Here is a 13,429-nt window from a genome sequence, read left to right as displayed (position 1 = left end):
TCTGTAACCCCAACGCTAGATGCCAATAGATCATGCACCCTGCACATTTAAGTTATCTGCTTGAATCAGGCCTCCTCTTAATCCAACCACGTTCTCTTCAACTCCCACAGAATGTCGGAGGAGGAGAGGCAGAAAGCCCAGGAACAGCTGATGGCTCTCAGCCAGGCCTACTGCGACCTATCCCAGCAGTGTGCAGATCAGATGCCCTCCACAGACCAGGTTGGCTAGCAGGCTGGTGCCCTTAATCCCCACCCCCTCACCAACAGGCCCGTTAGTGTGTTTGTCTCACAGCTGGCACCCACTGTCAAGTCGCATGACTAACCTTTGCCTCTATGACCTTATTCCTAGCAGGCTGTGAAAAGGTTCTCTTGTTTTGTCACTGCGGGTTTGTTGTTATTGTGTGTACTGGATCGCTGCAGAATATTGACTACCACAGGATGTGGTCTGATAAGGGTCATGGAGTATGCTGTAAACATGCTTAGCTAGTTCCCACATCACGCTGACGTTTCAAACCCCAATCGCCACAGAATCCATGCGCTTCAAATGTCCAGCCCCAAAGGAGCCAATAATACCACCTCATGTCTGTTCTGAGAGATGCCTTGTATTAAGACCTTCACAGATGCATGACAGCTTCAATGTGTTGTTGTGTCGTGCTTAACATTGTCCCGCTGTCAAAGCCTGCTCTTTCGCCTATGATCTCTTAACATGCACATGTGTTTTCGAATGGTGAGTAAAACCTTTTTGCCTTGCCTCTTGAGAACCAATGCATCATGCAATTTGAATTTCTACATACATTTCTAAATGTGTTTGATGTTATAATAATTCTCTCTGGCATTTTTTCCTTTTACAGGATTTTGAAGTTGAAACCTGGGACGAGTTCACTGCTCAGAATGGTCGAAATGATCAGGGGGAAATCGATTTCCTGCTGGCCTGTCCTCTAAACTCTGGTCTCTATGGTTCTGATCTAGAGGTGTGTCCGGAGATAAACCGTGCCCTGAAACAGGACGCTAGGTATAACACACCCCCCCACCAAAGCCCTGATCTGAACAACGAAGGCAAGTCTACCCAGAGTCCTCCACCTCCCTCCACTGTACCCCTGACAGCACAATCCACACTCAGGGAGGGTGGAGGGAAGGGATCAGAGCAGCTGCTCATTAACAGGATAGGCTTCCAGCACGTAGGAGACGAATTGAACATGTGCTGTACTGGTGGTGACGCGGTGACCGTAGAGAGGACTTATCGGTCAAGCTTGTTCCCCGCTACTGTCAATACAAACATTCTCGAGAACCCACAACTGCAAAGGCCTGAGGAGAGTAGTGCAGGGTATGGGGAAAGGGGGATCGAGGGTTCACATTCATCATTCACACCGGAGCATATTAAGATGCTGTTTGCGGACGGAAATACCTCGCCAGAATTGCTTATAGGACAGGGTGTGGGGCAGAGTCAGCAGACAGACGTTGGGCTCCTAGATGGGGGGGGAATGACGGCGGATGAAGCTGTCCAGTGTGATTTGATGAGACATAGTACTACACTCATTGTGCTGGATAAACAGAAGGGTTTTACAGGACTTTTAATTCCTAGCTCAGATGAAATCACCATCGTGTCCTCCTGGTCCGAGCACCGACAACTTGACAGTGACTACAGCAGCACGCTGCTCAGAGATCGGCCAAAGATAGCAGCTTTTTACATACCAGAAAACGATGAAGTGGTAGACATTGATTCCGCCACTAAATTGGGTTTCATTGACCATCACACAGCAGAGTTGTTGAAATCTATAGAGTTTCCAGCAGCATTGCCGGATATTGAACAGCTCAATGCAAAATTTTCCTCCTGGCTCATGCTAAGGGAACTCACACTCGATGGCAATCGTGCCTCAGGCGATCTAGAGTCAAGCATTGGACATCCAAGGACTCCATCTCCTTCAGAGATGAGGCAGTTGCTCACCTCATATCTCATGATGAACAGTTACCTGGACACAAAGTCGGAGCAAAGGCTGGTGGTTCTCGATAGACGCTTGACAAACATGGTTCAGCATTTAGTTGAAGACTTGGCCTTAAGTGAATCACAGGAACCCATGTGTTCATCTGATGATTCTGATGTTTATGACATTTCAAGGCAGGGAGGTTACGAGGTGGACAGAGAGAACTATACAGAGCCAGGGGCGTCGTTGCACATTGATGAGGAGGACACAAATGATCTGTCGAGAAACATGCTTGCATTTGAGTCACATGCTACAGTCACCTTGGGAAGCGTTGGTATCTTTGACCAAGCACAATTCAGTCATGCAGAGGGAGCTGAATATAATGCATATGAGAGCACTTTTTGTGTTTCGATAGAATCCGGTTCATTTGATAAGGACAACGATTACACACATTCTAGTGCATTTGATATGAGGTTAGACGAAACCCAATTAACACACATGGAGGTCACCGAATATAATGCTGACGACACAGTGTGTGTTTCTACAGAATACATTTCATATGATGAGGACAGAGATTACACACATTCTACAGAATTTGATATGAGCTTAGATGAAACACAGTTAACACATGTGGAGGTCGCTGAATATAGTGCGGACGACAACACAGTGTGTATTTCTACACAATACATTTCATTTGAAAAGAGCATCGATAATACACATTCCACTGAATTTGAAGGTGTAAATACGCAATATTATTTGGGCACTGAACAAGAAAGAAATAACTATGAAGGGTTTGATATTCCAATGCTTTCTGAGACTTCCAACTTCCCCACTTCGTGTTCAGGGAACGTCCTGACTTCTCATTCACTGTCAATCAAAAATAACTCAGAAAGTTATTCAGCTGCTCTAAATTCATCTGATGAAACACAGTCTGACCTCAATCCTAACTCACTGTGTATCAGGTCAGGACATACAAATGATGTAAGCACAGAACCCTCATGCTTCCAACGAGTGCCAGAAAACACACTGACAGTGACACACAAGAATACCTATGCTCTTGAAAAAGCCCAAATAGAGCAAGGGGACATATTATCACATACCACATCTGTGGATAATTATAGCCCAGAGAGACCTGTGTTTAATGAGCTAGCGTCTGGCTCACTTGTTCTGCAGCTGTCTGGAGAGGAGCAGAGAGCAGACGAGAAAGGCCCATTGTCAGTCCTCAAACAATCAGTGCCAAGTGGCTCAGAGTCCTCTTATGATGCCTTGCATATTAATGACCCACCGAGCCTTCTGGGTAGTGGGTGTGATATAAACTCCAATTGCCTGGTCACCATGGGCGGCAATTTGGCTTTCAAGGATGTCAGTGAGCGAGTAACTGCGGTCGTGCCTCCCTCGGACCCGACGCCCAGAGCTATCATTAACCCTGAGGAAAGTGTCAGTGATTTCACATGCATTCAGCGAATCCCAGGGCTCATCAGTGGGCGTGATCAGGAGAGCTCCTTGCAGCACTTCACTGAGAGCAAGGTGGCCGTGATGATGCTTGATGTCCCTGATGAGCAGATCGATGGGATGGGTTTAGAGGGTAGAAGTGAACGTGCAGAATGGAGGTCAGTAGGAAAGGCAGGAGAAATAAGCCATCCTCCACATCCTGTACTCGCCTCATTCATTAGTCACGGGCCTGCTGGCACTCAGATGAGCTCATCCGTCTCCTGGAATCAGGTTACAGAAGCCAGTTCGTTTCCTCACAATGACGGAGCGCTTTCACCCAGGGCAGATTTGGGCAGGCAGGAAATGATCCATAGCCAGCTCACGCATACGATCAATCAATATGAAACCGCGAGCCAAAATCATGCTCAACCAACCCAGTCCCCGGTGCCTGATCAGACCGACAGAGCCTTTGACTGCAGCATTGAGTCACCGCTGGCACATGAATATACGACTCTGGCCAACCTGTGTTGTGAAGGTGACGGCTCACCTGTCGATAGAGACTTTCTGACAGACAAGGGCTGTTACGGCCTTCCTGGCAATCCTACCGTCAGCCCTGTTCAGAGTGACTCGGGCATGTCCTCATCGCACAGCGATGTGTTGTCCGAGGAGAGTAAAACGGAAAATGTGTCTGTGAGCCTCGCTCAGTCATCTTTGATTAGTGAGCACAGTCAGGCTAGGGATGACGCATTGCCCAGGGATGTGTTTGAAAGTGCAGTTAGCTCATGCACTGCGTCCAGGGGAGATGATGAGAGGGAGATCACAGGAGCCAGCCATGAAATTACATATCCTGAACAGCCGTTCGGTTCAGAAGGGAATTGTTCCGTTGAAATGAAGCCCGCGTCTGCTGTATTGCAGGCTGGCATAGGTGATACAGGATGCATTCAAGCAGGTGCCGATTCTAACAACAGGTTGGAGTCGGATTTCATTGCTGCAGACGTAGTCGAATTTGGCAGGGATATTGGCAGTACAATTTCCTTAGAGGAACAGCACGGCCAAAGTTTGACCATGACTAATGATGGCATGCCGGTCTGTTTGTCTACTGATCCAGATACCATAGAAACACGTATGATTGGACTCAGCGACACGACAATGAAAATAGACTGCTGTTCAAACAAAACCATAAGTGCAGACATCCACTCTGACCGTCTCCCTAATGATAAGCAAACAGGTTCACAAACGGTCATTTCAGCAGATGGAAATAGATGCAGCGATTATACTTTTGCACAGAGTCCCACTTCATTTTCTGGTGGTTTATCAGACTCGCCTATTGTTATAGGTGATACAGGATGCATTCAAGCAGGTGCCGATTCTAACAACTGGTTGGAGTCGGATTTCATTGCTGCAGATGTAGTCGAATTTGGCAGGGATATTGGCAGTACAATTTCCTTAGAGGAACAGCACGGCCAAAGTTTGACCATGACTAATGATGGCATGCCGGTCTGTTTGTCTACTGATCCAGATACCATAGAAACACATATGATTGGACTCAGCGACACGACAATGAAAATAGACTGCTGTTCAAACAAAACCATAAGTGCAGACATCCACTCTGACCGTCTCCCTAATGATAAGCAAACAGGTTCACAAATGGTCATTTCAGCAGATGGAAATAGATGCGGCGATTATACTTTTGCACAGAGTCCCGCTTCATTTTCTGGTGGTTTATTAGACTCGCCTGCCTTCTCAGACAAAGCTTATCTTTCTGATGTTGTGAGGCGTATTCATGACAAGCAAGAGGCCTTGGGTGTAGAGGAGGTCCACTTAGATCCCTTACCTGACAGCACACAGCCTGTTGAAGGTGGTACAGATGATGTAACTGCTGAAGCCTTGCTAAAGACTAACACACAGATTGATGGGCAGTGTACGCAGCAGGCTAACGTAGACAACGTGGCTGTTGAAGGGGTCAACATAGATGCCTTACAAAAGCCTGACACACAACATGGAGGAGCAGAGGTAGAAGGGGTTAAAGTTGATGTCTTGCAACAGACTTACACACAACAGGATGAGAGGGGGGCTGAGCAAGTTAGGGTCAATGCCTCAGAAGAACCCAACATAGAGCATGAAGGCGGGGGTGTAAACAGGTTAAACATTGACAGGGGTGTAGAAGGGGAGAATGCAGATACCTTACACGAACCTAACACAAACCATGAGGAAAAGCGTGCAGAGCAGATGCATGACGACAAAGGGGCTATGATGAATGGAGTTGCTTTACAGAAAGTCAACACGCAACATGATGAAGGGGATACAGAGAGGTTTAATGTTGAGGAGGGGGTTATGGAAGAGGGAGGCCGAGATGCACAGTGTATTGAGGATGTCAATGTAGATCTGTTAGAGAAACCCGACACAGAACGTGAAGCAGCAGGTGTGAAAGGGTTTAATGTTGAAATCTTGCAGGAGACTTACACACCACATGTTGAAGGGGGTGCAGAAGGGGTTTATGAAGGTGCCTTGCAAGAACCCAAAAGTCAATCTGGTCAAGGGGACACAGAACAGGTCAACATATCTGAGGGGGCTATTGACGGGGTTAACATAGATGTCTTACCGAAACCTGACCGACAACACCAAGAAGGGGGCAAGGAGAAGGCTGACATATCTATAGACGTGACGGGCCTAGATGGAAAGTGTATTGAAGAGGTCACCATTCATGCCTTACTAAAGGCAAGCCCACAAAAAGGAGAAGTGGGGATAGATGGGGTTAATCTAGATGACTCGCAAGAGACTCACACAGGACATGACGATGGGCTTACTGAGCAGTTTAAGGTAGATGCCGTACAAAAGCCCAACGCATGCTATGAAGAAGGGGATGTAAAAGGTGTTAACAGTGATGGAAAGGGCATTGAAGGGCAAGAGTTGAATGTGGAAGTCTTAGGAAAGAACACAACACAACATGAAGAAAGGGGTCTTAATGCAGAGTCTATTGAAGAGGTCCACTTAGATACCTTAGAAGGTGGAGTCAAAGTTGATAGGCAAGAGAGTAAAACACTCCAAGATGAAGAGGGTACAGTAGGGATTAACATAGATGCCTTACAAAAATCCAGGACACAACTTGTTGAAGGGGGTGTAAAAGAGGGTAACAGTTATGAAGGGGGAATCGAAACAGTTAACATGGATGAAAGGGCTGTTGAAGAGCTTATTGTAGAGGCTTCGCTGAGGCCAAACACACCAATTGAAGAACGGGGTTCAGAGATGGCGGACACACAACGTGTAAATGGGGGTGCAGAGGAGTCAGTGGTAGATGACTTGCGAGACGCCACAACAGAAGAGGACAGAGGTAGTGTCACTGAGGACCAGGACACTATGACACGGTGGTCAGACATGGCGTTAACTACTGAAGACGAACCCCTTGACAGCCTTCAAATCAGTGGCCTAGAGCATCTTGTAAAATGGCGCGATCAACTCGACCTCAGTGCAACCGCACAGGACTTGGGAGACCTAGACAGTGAGACTGAAGAGGAACTCGGTGAGGCCTCTGACATGACCCAGCCACTTGATGTGGGAAGCCTCCAATCCAAACTGCTCCAGGTTCTGCAGAACGTGCCGGAAAGCCAAGATCAGTCCGTGCTCAAGGGAGTTATAGAGAGCCTGGTTATGGGCTCTGACTCCGAGGAAGAGAGATGGCACACCCTGGATAGCATCAAGGAAGAGAGCTCAGAGGAGGAGGAGGAGGATGGGGAGAGGATGGATACCAGTGAAGACCCAAGTCTCCGTCTCAGTACTGAGCTCTGCCATCCACTGCCTGCCCAGACCTCTTCTGAAGTCCCCTTCGATGGGGAAGACAAGCAGAACAATTTGGTGATCCATTTGTTTTTGTTTTTTTTCTGTACACTACAATTAAGTATTCAAACATGTTTCTGTAACGTCTGTATCACTGACTTTATCTTGTGTCTTCCCACAGCCCTGCTGCACTCAGGAGTACCTGGAGTGCTTGGGAGGACTGCAGGACCACGCAGACTTTTTAGATGATGTCAAAAATGAACTTTTATCCCAGTGCTCCTTCAGCAGCAACATGGAGGAGTTGCAGGACCAGCTCGGAGATGTGCAGGTCAGACGTCCTCTAAGGATGATTTTGTTTAGACACTATGAAGGGCAATCACTGAAATTATTTGTCTTTTATGATTGTTTATTTTTTGTAAAAATAATTCTGGCTCTATGCATTTACTTCACTGTAGACGATGATGTGCAACCTGGCTAAATTAGAAGTTGTACTCATGGCGGACTTGGAGAAAGCAAAGGAGCTGTTGGGTTCGGTCGACGGCTACATTCCCACACAGATCCGACAGGACTTGGCTTCATCGCTGAAACATCTCGGGACCGACTTTACTGCCATTTCTCAAATGTGCACAATAAAAAGTCAAGCTTTAACTCAGGCAATCGAATCTGGAAAGGTCAGTGTTTATGGCCCTAGGATGCCAAGTGATTCATTGGGTTGGGTCTTGGACAGTACATTCATTAAGTTTTATTATTAATATTCCTGTCCATGACTGGATGAATCGGCATGATGTTCTTCTATTGCACTTTGCAGTTACATTTGGATGGGATATACCAGAAACATCTCAGTAAGTTGGATAAGCTAAGCGGCTGCCTTCAAGACAACTCTGAGACGTGGGACGCTGGTTTGCTCAACACGTACGATGTGGAGACGCTGAAACAAAAACTCCAGCAGAACAAGGTACAAGTCATGACCTTATGACTGCATGACATACAATTGAAAATAGTCTAAATTCAAATTGAGGATTTCAACTCTAACTGTTCGTTTTTTGGTCCCAGGAAATGGAAAGCAACTTGCAACAGGGAGTGCGTCTCGTGTTGGAGGACGTGGCCTTCGACGTCCAGTCGTTTGTCTCAGAGAACACCGAGTTCTTGAGCTCGGCTCAGAGCAAACACATCCTCAAGCTGCTGAGCACCACTCAGCGAGCGTTCAGGGAACAGACAGAGACAGTGGCCGCCCAGAGACAGGCCCTGGAAGGCCTGCTGGACGCCAGGGAGAGAGACACGCAGCAGCAGGTTGGCGGCTGGATGAGGCCCCTAAAAGCAGTCTGGCTAGCTGGCTAAACAGACTCGAATGGAAATGAATGTTAATCATGTTATCTTTGAATGGCGTCGATTGACCATTAAAGATGCAACCTTTTTATATTGCTTTAGCAGGACAGTTAAAGGAATCATATCCAAATAATATAAAAAAAAACTATGTTATTATTAGAGCTGTCAGTTAAACGCGTTATTAACGGCGTTAACGTAAACCAAATTTAACAGCGTTAAATTTTTTATCGCGCGATTAACGCAATTCTTTTATTAAAAAAAATAAAATAAACTTTTTTTTTTTTTTTTTCTTTGGCTCAAAACAAAGAAGCAGTAGCCTGACTGCTATGTTCAAATGACATTTGTTCAAAGCAGTCATTTAATTGCACTATAGGCTCTTTTTTTGTATCGTCCTGTTTTGATCAGTGTATATGCCAATGTTGTTATCAATAAAAAATCATTTGCACAAGGCAAGCCGATGCACTAGACCATGTTGATAAGAGAATTAAAATGAGAAGAATTATGGGACAAAAAAATCAAGGGATATTTAGCATAAAAAAATAATTTGCGATTAATCGCGATTAATTAGAGTTAACTATGACATTAATGCGATTAATCACGATTAAATATTTTAATCGCTTGACAGCTCTAGTTATTATCTTTTGAAATATATATATTCTGATTTTTATTCAAACATTTCCATTGTAATATACGTGTGTATGGACTATATGGTACGGGGAATTGCCCATCCTGCATGTCTACTATGATCTACCTACTAATCTTTCTACCGGTGTGTCCCACAGGCCTCAAGACAACACATGAGTCAAAACAGTGGGGAGAGCATCTTCTCTGTCAGAGTGCTTTCGCTCTACAACATTAACACTAACACCCATAGGAGATTAGGTCCTAATGATCTAGGGAACCGACAGCATGTTCACAGCATACTCCTATTCTCTTGGTCTGTTGGTAGTCGACTGATCAGCCTGTTTGGATGCCAGTTTCGTCATTGCCCTCTGTGTCAAACACGCTTTCATTTTGTGACGTTAAACTCGGATGTGTCTTCTTTTTTGCCAGGTCGTCACAGAAAAACAGAAGGAGTTTGCAAGCAAGTTAGACGAGCTCTGCGACAGCCTCACCCTCACCGAGAACCGTCTGATGGGCCACCAGCACGAGGCCGGACACGCGGACAGCGTTAGCGACCTGCAGCAGTACCAGCAGGAGCACCAGGTATAACGGAGCAACGAGGGGCCTGGTTCACCCGGCCACCATCTTGGTTCCCTGCTTAAGGCGTAGTTATGGTTCCATGGGTTCCACGACGAGTTCCCTTCCCCCATACGTCTCCCTATGCGTCTCGATGTAACCCGTGTTGTGTCCCCGCGACCCCAGGCCCTGCAGAAGGACGTGCTGACCAACGCCGGGGCCTTGAACGACGTCATCAGCAGCACCAAGAAGTTCCTGGAGGAGAACCGGGCCAAGATGAGCCCGGAGCAGGTGGCCGCGGTGGAGAAGAAGCTGGAGGAGGCCAAGAGCAAGGCCAAGCTCATCAACCAACGGGCCGAAGAGTCCAGGAAAGACCTGGAGAAGGTGGTGACGACGGCCATCAAGCAGGAGAGCGAGAAGGTTTGTGACGTTGACCTTTATACATGTGGCTGGAAGAAAAAACATTACTATTTGTTCTAACAGCCATCCATCCATCCATCCATTCATTTATTCATTCATTCATTCATCCATCCATCCATCCATCCATCCATCTTCATCACAGCATATTAACGATAGCTGAAGCTTTGTAATGATTCTTTTCAGGGTGGACGTCATGGTCATCTGTCAGGGTTTTAACACGTATGTGTTTGGTCTGTTTAGACGGCGGCAGTGGAACAGCTCGAAGAGAGCAAGAACAAGATCGAGGGACTGCTGGGCTGGATCTCTAACATCGGGAACGAGAAGGAGGCCGGAACGGGATCCCCCGGCGACGTGAGCAAGGAGAACGGGAACCTCCCCGAGGAGACGTCCGCGGCAGGGGCGCCGGGAGAGGAGGAGGAGAAAGAGGACGACGCCAATGGCAACGGCCCAGATACCGCTGAGACCGACTCAGTGAGCCGGACCAATGAGAAGAACGCCTCACTGGATATTGACAAGCAGTATGACCGTGTCAAGGTATAATGGGAAAGACACTCAAATGTTTACATAGGTGAACCCCTTGTTTCAGCTCGAAGTCGAACACTACGATATTTAAATATCCAATGTTGGGGATCATATATTATATACATTTTTCCACTTCCATTTTTTTGAGTTCACCCCCCCCTTTAATAACTTATACCTCATATTCATTGACCCTTTTTTAGTGCCATTGTCACTAGAAATGGGATTTTATTTCTATATTTCACTTTTATGTATTCATGGCACTATCAATGCCACGAAGACTTATCTGTTCGCACCGTGACAACTCACCCTCCCCGTCATGACGTTTGGCCTCCAGGCGCGGCACCAGGAGATCCTGTCCCAGCAGCAGGAGCTGATCATGGCCACGCAGTCGGCCCAGGCCCTGCTGGACAAGCAGGCCCAGGTGCTGGCTCCGGAGGAGCAGGAGAAGCTGCAGCGGGACGTCCAGGAGCTGCGGGCCCGCTACGACGCCTCCCTCACCCAGGCCGAGCAGCAGATGAAGCAGGTGCAGAGCGTCCAGGAGGAGCTCGGGAAGTTCCAGGGCGACAGCGTGGAGTTCGAGGCGTGGCTGGACCAGGCGGAGGCGGAGATGGAGGAGCTGTGCGCTCCGGGCGACGGCCTGGACGTCCTCGCCCAGAAGCTCCAGCGGCAGAAGAGCTTCTCGGAGGACGTGATCTCCCACAAGGGGGACCTCCGCTTCATCACCATCTCGGGGCAGAAGGTTCTGGACGTGGCCAAGGCCTGCAGCTCGGCGGACGCCATGGATAAGGGCTCCCAGCTCGCGGTGGATACCTCCGGATCCTGCGCTTCAGTCAAGAAGAAGCTGGACTCTGCAGCCGGCCGCTACAAAGCATTATATACTCAGGTAGGTTTGCTGGCATCTGTTGTAGTAGCTCACACTAACCACAAGATGGCAGTATTTGCCTGAAAGGAAGTGCAAACTAATTCTTTACATTCTGTGCTGTATCTCACAGTGATGTTAATATGTACTTTTTGTTACCTTTTTAAAGGTAGGGTAGGGTTTTTATTTTAAAAGCATTTTCTATCGTATTTGTTGAAATTCTGATAAAATCAAAACAGCAATCGATAAATCAGATCCTCTGACAAACAAAATGCGTAACTCCGGTCTCTGTGGCTGTTGCAGGCCTGTTATAAGCCTGTCCAATCATTTCATTCGGCCCGAATGAAATGATTGGCTGGCCTACATGTCTGTCTCTACTTTCTGGTTGGATACTTTCAAAATCGATCTTTCTCTTGCTCGCTTCTCCAAACGGCCAACCCTACCTTTAATGTAATGTTAGCTTTAGAAATACAAAATACATACCTTAAATACATATTTGTTCTATTCTACTTATTTTAAATGTTTTTAGTGCAACAGTTTGGCCAGCAACCTGAAGGACGTGGTGGACAAGTACACCAAGTATGAAGACTCATCCGCCGAGTTGGTGAAGTGGCTGAACAGCTCAGAGGAGGAGGCCAGAAGACAGCAGTCTGAGGCCATCGCTGCCGACCCCCAGACGCTGCAGATACAACTGGAAGACACCAAGGTATGAAGCACCACACGCCACCGGGGCTGCAATACCCCTCCCGCACACAAGAGGACAGGATAGTCTAGGCTAGTGTTTAGGGTGCTTGAATCCCATGTTGGTACCCTGGTGTGTGCTGGTTACATGTTCACATCCTTGAGCAAGATGACTTTGGATTGTAAATTGTACACCAGTCCTGCTTTAGCCCTTAAACAAGACAAGGAAATATGCTTTCTAAATCCTTTTCAAGATTATTTTTTGTTGTGGGTCATTTTGGGTCTTGGGTCATTTAAGATAACATGGGATTGGGCCCTGTGTCATTTTAGATCATGCTATTATGAAACAGATCTTGGGAACTTGACCTCACATGGCGACCGAGATCAGGGGACCGGATTTCTTTGATTTACAATTCTCTAATCAATCTTAGCATTACAGGACTTGCGCTGACTGTATCTAAAAAAAGCAATGTTCTTAACAACGGCTTCCTTGTTACAAACACTGACTCAAAACATCTAAGCCTACTACTGCCTAATACCAATGATGCTATGGTCTTCTGAGTATGTGTGTGTGTGTGTGTGTGTGTGTGTGTGTGTGTTCTGTGTGATGTGTGACGACCAGTGAGAATGACTTGAAGAGGGCAGTTAATACACGCCGTAACAATAAGCATTTAAACGGGTTACAAGGTCACGACACAAAACAGACATGCCTCGCCATATAAAGCGTTTCCACTTCGTTTAAAACAACGCCGCTATTTATAGCTCTCCTCTCTCTCTCTCTCTCCCTCCAACACAAAGGAAAAATAACTCTTCTCTAGAGAGGGAGAGAGGGAGGGTTGGCCACGGCTCCTGCGGGCTTGAACGTTTGCAGGCTTGTAAGCACAGAGGGTCATGTTCATGCTCACCTCAACATTTGTCTTTATTTGGGGGGGTCGTGGCGGGGGTTGGGGGGGGGGGGGGGGGGGGGGTTGTGAGGTGGTGACTTGGTACGGGGATATGCGTACAGTGATATGCGTAGATACCAGGCGCCGGCGGGAGAAAGTGTGCTGTTTTTTTTTCCGACTCCTGGCTCTGGTTCCTGAAACATTCCCATGCAAAGAGCCCTGCGCTTTACTTTACAATGTCAACGCGCCTGGGTGGACTTAGATGACCACACTGACAGAGTGGAATTAATATTTAAGTTTCTGGGGGTTTTTAAGCACTGTGCCATAGTTATCTCGGTTGATGTCGTTATTCTCTAGAGATTCCTTCATATACACTTCTTTGGTCAATTGATAAATGTATAGCAGTGTAGCTCGAATTAGTCAAAACAACAA

General features: G+C 47.0%; 1 protein-coding gene across 14 annotated transcripts in view; it reads left to right on the top strand.

Moving 5' to 3' along the window:
- dst (dystonin) overlaps positions 1–13,429 on the top strand; it is a 118,763-nt gene that overhangs the window by 49,676 nt on the left and 55,658 nt on the right. For 13 of the 14 annotated variants that reach the window (XM_030378492.1, XM_030378488.1, XM_030378498.1 and 10 more), the window contains 11 exons: positions 111–219; positions 851–7,204; positions 7,308–7,454; positions 7,582–7,797; positions 7,935–8,081; positions 8,180–8,416; positions 9,506–9,658; positions 9,818–10,051; positions 10,292–10,585; positions 10,908–11,456; positions 11,962–12,138. In XM_030378492.1, the coding sequence (XP_030234352.1) occupies positions 111–219; positions 851–7,204; positions 7,308–7,454; positions 7,582–7,797; positions 7,935–8,081; positions 8,180–8,416; positions 9,506–9,658; positions 9,818–10,051; positions 10,292–10,585; positions 10,908–11,456; positions 11,962–12,138 (8,617 nt within the window). The remainder of the gene's footprint in view (positions 1–110; positions 220–850; positions 7,205–7,307; positions 7,455–7,581; positions 7,798–7,934; positions 8,082–8,179; positions 8,417–9,505; positions 9,659–9,817; positions 10,052–10,291; positions 10,586–10,907; positions 11,457–11,961; positions 12,139–13,429) is intronic. The other variant, XM_030378497.1, reaches the window with a different exon arrangement.

This window comes from Gadus morhua, chromosome 15 (assembly GCF_902167405.1).
Source record: "Gadus morhua chromosome 15, gadMor3.0, whole genome shotgun sequence".
NCBI classification, from domain to species: domain Eukaryota; kingdom Metazoa; phylum Chordata; class Actinopteri; order Gadiformes; family Gadidae; genus Gadus; species Gadus morhua.
This window is presented reverse-complemented; position numbering and strand designations above follow the sequence as displayed.